Consider the following 13685-nt stretch of genomic DNA (forward strand, 5'->3'; position numbering starts at 1 on the left):
CCACCATGTGAAGACACAGGGAGAAGGTGCCGTCTATGAACCAGGAGGTGAGTTCTCATCAGACACTGAACCTGCTGGCAATTTTATCTTCAAGTTCCCAACCTACAAAACTATGAGAAGTAAACTTCTGTTATTCATAAGCCACTCAGTTTATGGTATTTTGTGATATTACCCCAAACAAACTAAGGTAACCCCCAATTAATTTTGAACATGAGCATGGTTATTACGTAAATCCAGCTTTAATATTAGACACATTGAAGACATGTTATAGCCCATCCTGAGGCAATTAAGAACTTTTACTTACTGCTTTAGGATTTTGGAGAAGCTAGAGTTTGCAGGGGAGAGGTAGTGGTTGTTAGGTTAAGAGTAGGATAGTCAGGGAGTGGCCTAATATGATTTTTCCTGAGTAAAGTAAGCATTTTAAGACAAAATTACCTACTAGATGCAACAACATTCGAGTGTTCCTAATTATAGTCTCATCCTAACAAGTTGAGGGAGTTTGATGGTTCAATGTGTGTGTGTATGTGTGGGGGAATTGGTGGTGAAGGAGAATCCACATAGGACACAAGGATGAGAGACAGAAAAAGAATCTGTTCACATTCTCTTGAAATCTCCTGTAGTTTCTTTCAAAATACTGCACATCTTTTCTCGAAATTTCAGCCTGGGCTTAGAGTGAGGGTCAAAGTGCAAGTAACATCAAAGTTTATTTTTGAAATAAAGGTTTATTTCCTCATAGCATTCTTGAAGGATTTGCCCTGTGTGTGTGAAGCATTGAGTTTGGCTGAAAGGAATTTATTTTAGGACATTGAGCTGTCTTTGGCTTACATGCCTGTTGCCCTAGGAAGAGATTGATGGCCATGTGAGTTTCCAGTCCACCCCTGGGGCCCAGCTCTGGAGCTACACCCCTCCTGGCTCAGCTTAAGGAAGAAGCCTCTGTTGACTCAAGGGCAGAAGTGCTCTTTCCTCTCAAATCTTACAGCAGTAATCCACTCAGCACTCCCTTTCTTTTCAGAGCATAGCATTGATTAGGACTGATATTGTCTGCATTGTTGATTGAATAATATAGGCTCTATTCTGACTGAAAAGCTCCTAGTTCACTTTGGGCTACAGGGCTGCCTGTCTGAGGAGAATTCACTTGTGTTCTTAACTGCAGAGTTAAGAATTAATATCAATGAAGGTAAATGACACTTTAAGAGTTAATTTAGTTATTTCCTGATTCTTCTTAATTCCTCCTGGTACAAACACTTAGAAGCAGGGAACAACAGGTTAGAGTTGGGATTGACAAGCAATCTTCTTATCCTACTACTGGCTACATGTGTAGTTTTTTTATTTACAATGAAAACATCTTTACTGAGTCTCAAGGCAAGGGGGTGTGGGGTGAATGTATATTCTTAAAACTTAGATAAAACATGTTGGTACAGTCAAGGGCACCTGCAGTCTTAGCTACCTGGGAGAATCCCTTGAAGCCAGGAGATTGAGTCTAGCCTGGGCAACACAGCTAGATCTTGTCTCTGAAATGAACAACAAACAAAAAAACTTAGATAAAACAAATTGACTATAGAGGAATGTCAAGGAGAAAACTGGCATCCCTTTGTAGCCACCAAGTTGCTACCATCTGGGCATTTTTGAGAGGTAGCAACATGGAGGTACCATTCTTGTTTCTCATCCTGAAATAAGACTGAAGGTTATACTGGGATGTTGAGTAGGTTGCATGGTTGCTCATAAAATTTCAATTTGCAGCTGTGGAAACTGCCAGCTGGAAGGAAGAGTCAGCATATCCTATGTCACTTATTTTTATTCTTTCATGTTTATTTATTTATTTTTTTGAGACAGTCTCACTATGTTGCCCTCAGTAAAGTGCTGTGGCATATAGCTCGCAGCAACCTCAAACTCTCGGGCTTGAGCAATCCTCTTACCTCAGCTTCCCAAGTAGCTGGAACTACAGGCGCCTGCCACAATGCCTGGCTATTTGTTGTTGTTGTAGTTGTCATTGTTGTTTGGCAGGCCCTGGGCCTGGTTGGAACCTGCTAGCCCCAGTGTATTTGGCCGGTGCCTTAGCCACTGAGCTACAGGTGCCAAGACTCATTCAGATTTATTTTTTTATTGAAATTCCAGGTCAGTAGGCAGGATGGGAGGTGGGAAGGAAAGTTGGGCCCTTCCTGGTCATGAGCCATCAACTCTCCTGTTTTCCTCCTGCCTCTTTGGCTAATCTTTCTCAGTCTCTGTTTCTAGGCCACAACCATGACCAGTTCCACAGGTGAGCCCAGCTAAGGCTGAGATTGCAACTCCAAGCATGGTGACTGGATGAACTGCTGTAGGCCTGGAGCCTTGGAATTGGTGGGTGGGTAGGAAGCATCCAGCACTTGGTTGTTAAGGGATTCTCATTTCTCCCTTTTGCACCTTCCTTTTCTTTCTCTCCTTCTGAATGTATAATGCCAAGGTTTATAGGTAAATCAAAGCAAATGTTTAATTCACAGAGCACTTAATGGCCATTTCACCCTAGACATGTGGGCACAGGTGGGGAGTAGCTGTCTAGGTCTCCACATGAAAAGTTTTTAAGTACCTCCTTCCTCATGTCAGGCAGTGTTCTGCTCCAGAATCCACAATGACTCTCTATAGTCCCTTCAGTAAGTTAAATCCTTTAAGAAGGTTCTTCCTATCTGCTTCCAAGAGGCATTTTCTGAGTACCTACTGTGTGCCAGTCACTGGGTTTGGCACTGGGCATATAGCAGTGAACAAGACAAACATGGTTCCTGGCTTCATGGAGGTAAGGGTCTGGGGGGAGATAATATTATTACAGAGAAATATTATTATTAAACAAGGATGTTTGTATGACTCTCTAGTAACCTGTGCCAGATATTGTGCCGGAGGGTGATGTGGGAGCATAGCAGAGGGCTCCTCACTGTAGCTGCTTTCCTGCCAGCTGGAGCATGGCACTTCTAGGACTGAACCTCTCCCTTCCACAGACCAGAGCCAGGTCCCCTGCTCTTGGCCCTTCTCTTGAATTCATGGCAACCCCTCACTCAAGGTCTCACCTTTCTTTTTGGGAAGAGATAGGAGAGAAGTGAAGATTTACATTCCCTCAATTTTTTCCATCATCCATGCCATCCTGCTCTAGTCCTGGGAAGGGAGGAGGGGCTCTGTTCTGAGGTGGCTCCATTGCAAGTCCTTGATGTTTCCTTGATGAAAGCCAGGGCCATATTATTGAAGAGGCTGGAGTGAGAGCGGACTAGGCTGGAGGGAAGGGTGTGGAGTCAAAGTGATTTACTTGGTGTTGAGTTGTTATTACGGAGCTCTGAAAGATTCATCAGCTTTGGGTATCAGAGTAGTGAGGGCAGCTCAGCCACCAGGCCCAGCCCAGGCCTACTGCATTCAGGCAGAGAACCTCTGCCCAGTCTCCTTCAATCTGCTAGCACCTCATTTCTTCTCCAGAGCAGAGATCAGTCTAAACAGTTCAGAGGTCAAGGAAAAGTATCCCTGGAGAGTCCAGCCAATGCCCTACTTCCTGCCAGTCACTCTCTTGGTTCAGGTTTAAGTTCACAAACTAGAGAATTTTGGGTTCTCATTCTGCAACTGGATTTTATAGTTCAGAAAGGAGGCTGTCTTTTGCCCAATTCTTGATTCTCATTTTAATTAGAATCCAACTTTTCTAGTATCCATATTCTGATTTCCTAAGTAAGAAGCAACTATATACTGAGATGGGTAATTGGTTTTCTCTTATAGATATTTATATTTATAGAGTACAGTGTGATATTTTGATGTATGTATACATTGAGGAATGAATGAATCAAGCTAATTAATATATCCATCATCTCACATACCATCTTTTTGTGGTGTGAACATTTAAAATCTGTTCTTTTAGCAATTTTGAAATATACTAGTTGTGGACCTTTCTTGAACTGCTTAAGAGACAATTAATTCTCTGAAGGCATGTATGCAAACAGGCCACGTTCAGGATCGTTGGCAGAAACAGAGGTATTTTCTTCTAAGTGTTTTACTAATAGATTTTAAAGGATGATAAAATGTGAGCATTTGTGGGAGAAAAGATAACAGAATTAGGAAAAACAATAAACGGAAGCACACTAAAGTCAAAAGAAGTGGTCTAGAGAATCATGGGTGCAGAGTTGTTTAAAATAAGTGTTTTGAGTGGAAAATCCCCAAGTGCACAAGGACATACACATACTGAGGTACTTTGGTTTTCTGAAGATGACAATCTTCCCCTTTTTTCTATCTTCTAGAATGGAGAGAAATCAGGACATGACCACAGGGGTTGCTAGCACAGAAAGCACATCTTCTCAGAGAGCAGCCCAGGAGCTAGCGATGGAACCCACCCCAGCTGGAGGGCCCCAGAGAAAAAGATGGCCTTGGGCTTTCTTTTTGCGTAAAATATGGAACGGTGTCCTTAATCCGAATTGAACCTACTCTCCGCCTCCCAAAATGGTTTTGTTTTCATTTATTCAGTCCAATGCCTTTACAAAGTCCAGGCATTGTTAGGACTTGGCAAGGAGGTATTTCCCTATAGAACAGTCGTATAAGATATTTAGTTCTTTCCCCCTTATTTCCAAGCTCCTGGGCGCTAGAGACTGTACTCACAGCCTAATCCTGTCTTGTGTATGGCACCAAGTTAACATGTTTGGAGAAGGAAAGCTAGATGAATGAAGTTACACTATTTGGTCGGTCTGCGCTGGTTACTTGCTGGGGTGGATGCGGGTGCGCTTCAATTTTTCTGTATTCATTAAGAAAAAGTTTTAAGTTAAAAGAACAAAACGGAAATATAAGTTTAACCATCAGAACTAGTAGCCCCTCAGTAGGACGCGGGCACACATCCTGCACCTAATATCACCCCCCACACACACACACCAGACATTCCTTCTTTCACGCTCTAGCTCGCTCTTTTTACTCCTACTTCCCTTTCCCTCCTCTCCCGGATCAAGCGTTAATCTGCGAAACTCTGACCGCAAAAGAAAAAAAAAAAGGTGGGTGGGGGGATCCCGAAGTAGCAGAGCTAGGGAGGAGGAGGAGGAGAAAGGCGGGAGGAGGAGGAGCCCGGCGAACCAGAATCCGAGGGACTGGTGGGTCCGGGGAGTGTGCAGCCCCGGGGGAAGCCGGTGCTCTAGGCTAGGAACCGATCAGCCCGCCCACCCGCCCCGCGTCTTTGGCGCCGGCCCGCTCGCCGGCCCGAGCGCAGGGGCCTGCTACACCCGGATCTGGGGCCGCCGCTCAGGGGCGCTCAGGCCAGGGGCGCCGCAAGGGGAGAGTCCCTCGCGCCGCCGGGCTGGTTCCCCGCGCCCGCGCCCGGGATGCCTTTTTACCGGCGCACGGTGGTGCCCCAGCGCCTCTGTCCACGCAACTCGCCACAGCCGCTGGCCGAGCTCCGCGACGTGAGCCACCTGGCCGCGCTCAGCCTGCTCCGGCAGCTCGCCGATCTCTGTGGCCACTCGCTCGCTCTGCTCGAGGACCTCGAGGGGCACCTGCTGGCCCTGGGGCGCCGCACCGACAGTCTGTTTCGGCGCACCGTGCGGCTCCGCCGCCGCCTTCCCTGCCGCCTGCTTCGCTCTGAGGACTACAAGGAAGAGCTAGGTAAAGGGCGCCCAGGCGGCTCGCGGCCTCACGTCTACCCTGCCTCTGGGGGCGCCACTAGGCTCCCAGCTCTGAGTCCGTCCCTCCCCGCTTTTTTTCGCCTCTCCCCTCCCCTCTTCTCTGAGAGTGAGAGGGTCTCATTTCTCCGACCCTTCTCCCCACCACTTTACTGCTGGAACTTCCTGCTCCTGGACCGGGTCGCGTTGTCCTGAGTGGCCCTGGTGCCCTCCAGGTACCTGGCCCTGGGGTCGGTGGCTGCCTCCACGGCATTTGAGGGGGGACCCGCTGGGTCCGGGACAGCTGCGTCCCACCCCCAGGCCTGAGTTGTGAGGACGCCGCGTCGTGAACCAAATGGCCGAGCCTCTGGCTTCTTTGCTTTGGTCTAGGAGCTCGGCCACTTCAGAAAGCGCGCTGAGATCGCCCGTGTGGCGGCAGGAGCCGGGTGGTGGGGCTTATTGGCTTTAAATCTGTGCAACTTCTCGCTGGAGCGTGGACGGGGCTCACACTCAGAGGGGTGTCTGAGCGCCCTCCCGCCCGCTTCTCATAGCATGTTCTGGGCCGCTGAGCCGGGGAGGGGGGAGGGGAGACTGCCTCCCCCTCTCTGGCTTCGTTGACCCTCTACCGCTAGGGTCTGGCTGCACAGATTTGTGGCGAGAACCATTTAAAGAAACTATCATCAGTTTCCTGAAGTGCATTCACTTTAGCAGTCAGCCATGCCTGAGAAACTCCAGGTCCCGGTGGTGCCCTCGCTGAGCACTCAGGACCTGCGAGGGTAGGCGAGTAACGAAAGCCCTGGTCCTTTACTACTTTGGAATCTAAAACTTTGAGTGGGGGAGCTCTCTCTGAAAATGTAGTGCTCCTTTAGAGTGTGGGACTTCTGTTGAAAGCAAGGAAACTGAATATATTGGAAATGCTGACTGCATCTGGGGCATGCCAGGTACCAGGACAAATTGGTGCCTTCAGAAAGTTCAGGAAGAGGAACAGTGTGGCCAGAAAGTTTCGCATGGAGAGAGAAGATGGCTAGTGACTGACTTTTGAGTGCAAGCCTCCTGCTACCTTGGGACAGAATTCCCTGAGTCACCCCCTCTCCATCGTAGACCTCACCCATCCCCACCTCTTCCAGAGGAGCTAGAGTCAGAGGCCCTGGCACCCCTTTTCATAAAGGTCTCTGACCTCTGAGGTAAATGGCAGAGGTCACTGGTGGAGGAAAATGAATTAGGTCCTGTGGGAAAAGGAAGGTGGAAGCCACGACTGCCTGATGGAGAATGTAGGCATGGGACCAGAAGCCTCTGCATGGCAGGGGCTCAGGAAAGCTGGAGGCCTAGGTTTAGTTAGTGCTCAGTTAACAAAGGGGGTACAAAGGTCATTGTGTTTTTGTTTTTTGCTGGGGTCCCACTGATTACCAGGATTAGTCTAGCAGAAAGTTGGTAAGTCAGCTTGGGGAGTAGTTTGCAAAATCCCCACATAGCTTGCAGAGAGCCACCTACTGAGTTGAGCAGGGTAAGTTAAGGACAATGAGAAGGCATTGCTTTTCCATCTGGGACCTTCCTGTCCACTGAATCATTGAGCCTTTTCTATGGGAGAGAAGGCCTAGCTTCATCAAGCCACCTTAGGACTGGACTCTTTCCAGGGATCTGCTGGGTTAGAAGATAGCTTTATGTAATGGGTGTCTTTTAAGGGAAAGGAGCAAGTCTTAAGATAAATTGTCCTAGGGTTGGCCTCTTTGGAAATTTGCAAGATCAGGGAGAGTGGCCACTTCTTATCTTAGGTGTGGCCACTTGCCTTTGAGAATGTACTTGTCACTGAATTCAGAGGCACCCAACGGACATTTACCTTCTGGAAGTTGGTCTGATTTTCCATTTTCTAGTCAAATGTCCTACCCTAGACTCCCCTTGAGGTTCACACTGCACACTTTTCAGGAGCTGTTATTACATAGCACCAAAATTAGGCCTTTTCAGCAATGGTTTGAGGATAAGTGCCAAATGCAAAGAGATTTGGGGAGCATAATCAGTGTACCATCTGGCCACCCAATTGTGGCCCAGGCATAAGCATCAACAAGATGTTCAGCAGGCTGAATATTAGATTTTAACCATAAACAAACAAAACATTGTCAGGTCTTGCCCTTCTTTTCCCTGTATTTTTTCATCTTAGCACTCCTACTCCCTCACTGCCGATCTTGATGGGGGTCAACATTCCCAGTCAGTATTTTATCCTACATATCTTCCATCTGGCCCTATTTCCCCTAAATTCTTTCTCTAGCTATTTCTTTTAGCCATGGGGGCAGGAAAAGGTTGGGGAAGGTGGAGGAAGGTTTGGAAGCAACATGGCCGAAGTGAATGACAGCTGATAGGCCAGCAGTTTGTAGCCTCCCTACAGGGACAACTTGGCTGCCACCAGACAGTCAACTGTGGCCCAGTGGCAAGTCAGGCTGGCCTGTAGCCTGCAGGCTGGGCTGGGGTCTGGGAAGCAGCAGTGGGAAAATAGGATGAAAAGAAAGGGATGGGGAGCAGAAAGTGGATGCTAAGGATTACAAGATGCTTCTCTACACAATCACAGGTCATGGCCCCCACCATCTTCAAGGTTATAGGGGTGGGAGTGGGCTAGGCTGGTTGCCTGGCAACCCCCCCAGGCTGTTCATTGGTAACTTGAACCCCTTTGAGACTGCCCTAGAAGCTCTTGTAACTGGCTTGGGGTTGGGGGTAGGGATGGAAGGAGGAGAGGGCATACTACGAGGCTGCACCAGGCTGCTGTGTTTGTGGATCTGTGGCAGTTGCTACTTGCTATAGACATGGCCTTGCCTATAAATTGAGATTTTCTCCACATCTGGTTTTGAATGTGACCTGTTTTATTGCATGTGTGGCCTGTACTCTGTGCTCCTTATCTCAAGAGTGGTATGATCGAAGGCAGTGGGAAATAACTCCATGCCTGACACCATAAGCTGAGTCAATCCAAGCTTTCCACCACCTCCTCAGAGATCTCTTTAATGTTTGTAAGTGCTTAGTTGATAAATACAAAAGCAATCAGGTGATTGGCCTAGGGGTATAATATCTCTTTTGCCATCATGGAAGTCACTGAAACATTAGATAACTCTAGGTATGTTTAATAACACTGGAGAGCTATCATTTTACAGTAGCCAGTGAATTTGCTATAGGAAAGATGTTCTATTGCTTCTTGAAATTATTTTGGCTTGAATACAGCCTGTTGAGTTCATGGTGGAAACTCCCTCTTCATCCTTATGTATAATTCCTACTTCTTGATTTTCCAACTTTGTGGCAACTCTGGCTCCAAATCATAAAGGACAGCTGGTTTATTTATGTTTAAATCATAATTCCAGTGCAAGGAGAAACTTGTAAATCTATTCAGAAATGCAAAAAATGCAAATGGCACCTCTAGACTGCAGACGGTTTACCATTGCATGAGGTGTTGTAGACCCTGAGTCTGACTGTCCTTGCTAATGAGGAGAGATGGCCTCTAGAGTTAGATGGAGAAAGGGGGAACTTTGGGGAGGTGGAACAGGCACTCTTTCAGGGCTCACTTTGTCTCTGTCCTACCTGTAATCTCCAGAGACACTTGGGACAGTGGGTTGACAGAGTGGGCAGGAGGAACAAACACATTTTCTTTTTTCTTTTCTCCCCATTCCCTTTCCATTTTCTTTTTAAATACCATGAAATTCCTGGTCTGCTTCATGCTATTTCCATGTGTTGAAAACATCTTCTCTGGAAATTTGGATACTAAAATGTCCACTAGAATTTCCTCCATCTTAGAAACAAGAAATTTAATCTTCTCTCTCTTTGGACACAAGAACAGTGAAAGTGATAAAAGCATCTGGATGTTAGAATAGTAGAGTAATAGGAGAAGATTTAAGTTATGGCTCTTGGCTCAACTTTGACCTTGATGAAGTTGATTAGGTTTCAGGAGAAGAGTAGTGAATTTGGATCATCTGTCCCTGTACCTATCTGGCTTGGGTGGAGTCCATTTACACTATGTGGCACCAAAAATACAGTCTTTAACCATTGAGAGTGTCATAACACCTGATAACCCAGACCCAGAAAGGGGAAGAGACCAGTCCAAAGATATCCAGCTGGATCAAAACCTTCGGTAGCCCTAAAGGTTTTAGGGCTGAAAACCTTGCTGAAAAGGTTTTAGTGCCTCCTCATATGTAATTCAAATGAAAGCAATACTAACTTTTCAAATAAAATGTTATTCTTTTGAGATGATTCGAAGTTCACATATATGTTGAAATAGCTTTTTACTAGATTCCTTCTCTCTTCATCTGTCTCTGTTTTTTGTACCCTTCATCTCTCTCTGTTGGTGGCCTAAGCATGAATTTATTCTGCTTATTTGGGAATGTGGCCAGCCAGGTCACATAGCAAGTCAATGACAGGAAGCCTTGACCTAGAAGCCAGGCCTTCTGATATCCAGGCTCTGCCCTTTGCAGTGACACTAAGTTCAAAGTCATTTATTCATTGAGTTGTCACTGCCCTGGCATTTTCTGTATCTGGAACTTGTCCAGGATGAGGAATGACTCCTGATATCTTTAGTACTTGAGGACAGACTGTGGTTCTTGGAGGGACTTGTGGAGGTGACATGGAGCAGGAGAAGAAGAAGAAGAAGAGGAAGAGCAAGAAAGGAGGGAGGAGGAGGTCAACCTTGCATTGTTTAGAGAACAGGTGTGAGGTGACAGGCTCTTTGTTAAAAGCATAGTCTTGAGATTTGAGTGGAAAATTGCTCTGGAAAAAGGATGTTCAGATGGGAAGGGGTGGGTGGCTAGTGACTCCTCTGAAGGTCACCTTTCCACTGTGATCCCTCCTGATCCCTGTGTCTTCTTTATACCTGCTCTTCTCCCTTGTAGCTTTCAATCCAATTGTAGACATTACTCCCCACACACCTGCAGCCTATTTTCTGTTATTATAGTAGACCCTAGTTGGCATAGTAAAAGGCACTTTTATTAAAAACCAAGGGGAACAAGAAAGTAAAATTATTACCAAAAAATGCTTTTAGCATACACATTTCCAAGGTATGGATTTCTTATCATTTAGTGCTCAAGTAGCTTAACAGGCTCACTGGCTGCTCTACACTCTTTCTGAAGGCCTCAAATGGTTATTTTCTAGTCTTGAATAGTAGGTACAACTCTGCCTGGGTGCTGTCTGACCATTGTGCTGGGTGCTAGAGACCCATAAGTAAATAAGATTCAGTTTCTCCCCTCAAAGGGCTCCCAGACTTCAGTGGTGCATGCTAGCTCATTTCCCACCACATCAGCATGTGGTGCCTGGATGTCATGTCTTTTCCAGATGGTGGAGACCTGATAACTGGAACCAGGACCCCAGTTCACATCCCAGAAGATTCTTCCATTCAATCTGGTTTGGAGTCCAAGAATGGAATTTGAACTTTTAGAATCCCTTACTGAATAAACAACAACAACAACAAAAACCAGTGACAGAATGCTGCTGTGAATTCTGCAGTGTTTTACACGAATTTGCAATTTTAAACATGATAACTTTGTTTTCATGCATATGAAGACAAATGTTTATGCAGTCAGTGGACAATGCTTAGTGGATCTGTAAGCTCATGAACTTCTTGTGATATGTGTACATGGCCCTTTAGAGTCTTCTATGCTTATTTGGGAACCACTGCCCTAGCCTTCCTTGTTCAAGTTATCAGCTCTTCCCTGCTCTCTAGAATTCCACTCAGATAAGCCCTCATCGAAGTTTTCAAGTTAGAATGCACAGGATGGAAATATCTTAGTGAACAAAGACAACTTTTTTTTTTTTATTGTTGGGGATTCATTGAGGGTACAATAAGCCAGGTTACACTGATTGCAATTGTTGGGTAAAGTCCCTCTTGCAATCATGTCTTGCCCCCATAAAGTGTGACACACACCAAGGCCCCACACCCCTACCTCCCTCCCTCTTTCTGCTTTTCCTCCCCCCCCATAACCTTAATTGTCCTCATATCAAAATTGAGTACATAGGATTCATGCTTCTCCATTCTTGTGATGCTTTACTAAGAATAATGTCTTCCACTTCCATCCAGGTTAATACGAAGGATGTGAAATCTCCATTTTTTTTAATTGCTGAATAGTATTCCATGGTATACATATACCACAGCTTGTTAATCCATTCCTGGGTTGGTGGGCATTTAGGCTGTTTCCACATTTTGGCGATTGTAAATTGAGCTGCAATAAACAATCTAGTACAAGTGTCTTTATGATAAAAGGATTTTTTTCCTTCTGGGTAGATGCCCAGTAATGGGATTGCAGGATCGAATGGGAGGTCTAGCTTGAGTGCTTTGAGGTTTCTCCATACTTCCTTCCAGAAAGGTTGTACTAGTTTGCAGTCCCACCAGCAGTGTAAAAGTGTTCCCTTCTCTCCACATCCACGCCAGCATCTGCAGTTTTGAGATTTTGTGATGTGGGCCATTCTTACTGGGGCTAGATGATATCTCAGGGTGAACAAAGACAACTTTAATGCCACAATCAGGAGGTAGGCTGAGTATTTGTACAAGTAGTCTACAGCAAGGTGCTCTGTGTGAGGCCACTAGGTATCAGTTGGTTAACTTGGGAAGTTTGAGCAATCAGGTAGTTCTCACTTCTCTCCTTCCCTCTTTCCTTCCTTCTCTCCTCTCTGTCCTTCCCTCCCTCCCTCTTTTTCTAAAATGTAAGCTTCTCAGTATGATGTAAGCTTCTTGAGGGTAGGATCTTTATCTGTTTTTACTGATGTGTCTGCAGCTCCTAACATAGTACTTGGCATCTAATAAGCACTTAATACCTGTTAAGTTGAATGCCTTCCTTCCTTCTTTCTAGCTGTTGCACATTTATTGAAAATCTGACTCTGGGCCTGGCCCTGTGCAGGTTTGGGGTGATACAAAGCTGAACTGGGATGTAGGACCACAGTCCAGTGGAGAGAGCAGCAAACCATGGTGCTGTGGAGATTAGCCTAGGGTATCAAGGGATGGCAGAAGAGGTTCACCTGACTCAGCATGGAGGTTGGCTGAAGCTTCCAGGATGATGCAGTGTCTGAGTTCTGAATGATGGTCTGGAGCAGACCCCCTGAAGAAGGCTGGGGAGAGAATTCCTGGTTTAGGAAGTAGCTGGTGCAAGGCCCTGGATGTGTGAGAGAGCTAGTGTCGGGGAGGAACTAACTGAATGATTCAGGAAAAGAGGGAACAAGGTAGCTCCTAACTTAGGATGAGCCTTCAAGGTAGAGGCGGGCTGAGGAGTCCCTCATGCCCTCTTGGCCAAAGGATTGGATACAAGGGCTTGGGAAGGTTAAAATGCATGGTTCAAATGAAGCTGTAATGTTAGCTGTGGATTTTCTCGATTTGCATTCAAGTTTTCATTATCCTCAGATAGATGAGACTGAGGCAACCTAAGCCCCTTCCTGCTTTGGAGAGCCTGGTCTTGGGCCAGAGCAGGAGGGGCTCCCAGCCACGGTGAGGAAGAGAGAGAACACACGAGTCTATCTGCCTGGGTATTCCCAGCTGTGGGTATCCAGTCAAACTCAAAACCTAAATATATTATTATTCACGCCCCTGCTTTTCTGTGACTTTTGAGGTTTGACTGTATCTTTTATTATTATTTTTCTTTCTGAATAGCATTGATTTTTCAGAATGGTCTTAATTCATAGGGGAAAGTTAGAAAGATTTTTTTTCCTTTGGAAAATGGACTCAGAGAGGAGATGGTATTTATTTATTTACTTATATTTTGTTGAGACAGATTCTCACTTTGTCACCCTTAGTAGAGTGCTGTAGTGTCATAGCTCACGGCAACCTCAAACTCTTGGTCTCAAATGATTCTCTTCCCTCAGCCTTCTGCGTAGCTGGGACACAATGCTTGGTTATTTTTTTTTAGAGAAAGGGTCTCGCTATTGCTCAGGTTGGTCTTGAACTCGTGAGCTCAAGCAATCCACCCACCTCGGCCTCCCAGAGTGCTAGGATTACAGGTGTGAGTCTAGGAAATAGGTTTTAAAAATATATCTATCAGCTTTTTAAATTTTTTTTTGAGACAGAGTCTCAAGCTGTCACCCTGAGTGGAGTGCCGTGGCATCATAGCTAACAGCAATCTCCAACTCTTTGACTCAAGAGATCCTCTTGCCTTAGTTTTTCTA

The 13685-nt window shown here is 45.9% G+C and overlaps 1 protein-coding gene across 1 annotated transcript in view; it reads left to right on the forward strand.

Annotated features, from left to right (window-relative positions):
- Nucleotides 1-2746: 2746 nt before the first annotated feature.
- The window catches only part of LOC128576868 (NHS-like protein 2), a 50523-nt gene continuing 39584 nt past the window's right edge, over nucleotides 2747-13685 (forward strand). Inside the window, exons 1-2 of the mRNA XM_053579029.1 lie at nucleotides 2747-2767; nucleotides 5118-5580. Coding sequence (XP_053435004.1) covers nucleotides 2747-2767; nucleotides 5118-5580 — 484 coding nt within the window. The remainder of the gene's footprint in view (nucleotides 2768-5117; nucleotides 5581-13685) is intronic.

This window comes from Nycticebus coucang, chromosome X (assembly GCF_027406575.1).
Source record: "Nycticebus coucang isolate mNycCou1 chromosome X, mNycCou1.pri, whole genome shotgun sequence".
Lineage (NCBI taxonomy): Eukaryota > Metazoa > Chordata > Mammalia > Primates > Lorisidae > Nycticebus > Nycticebus coucang.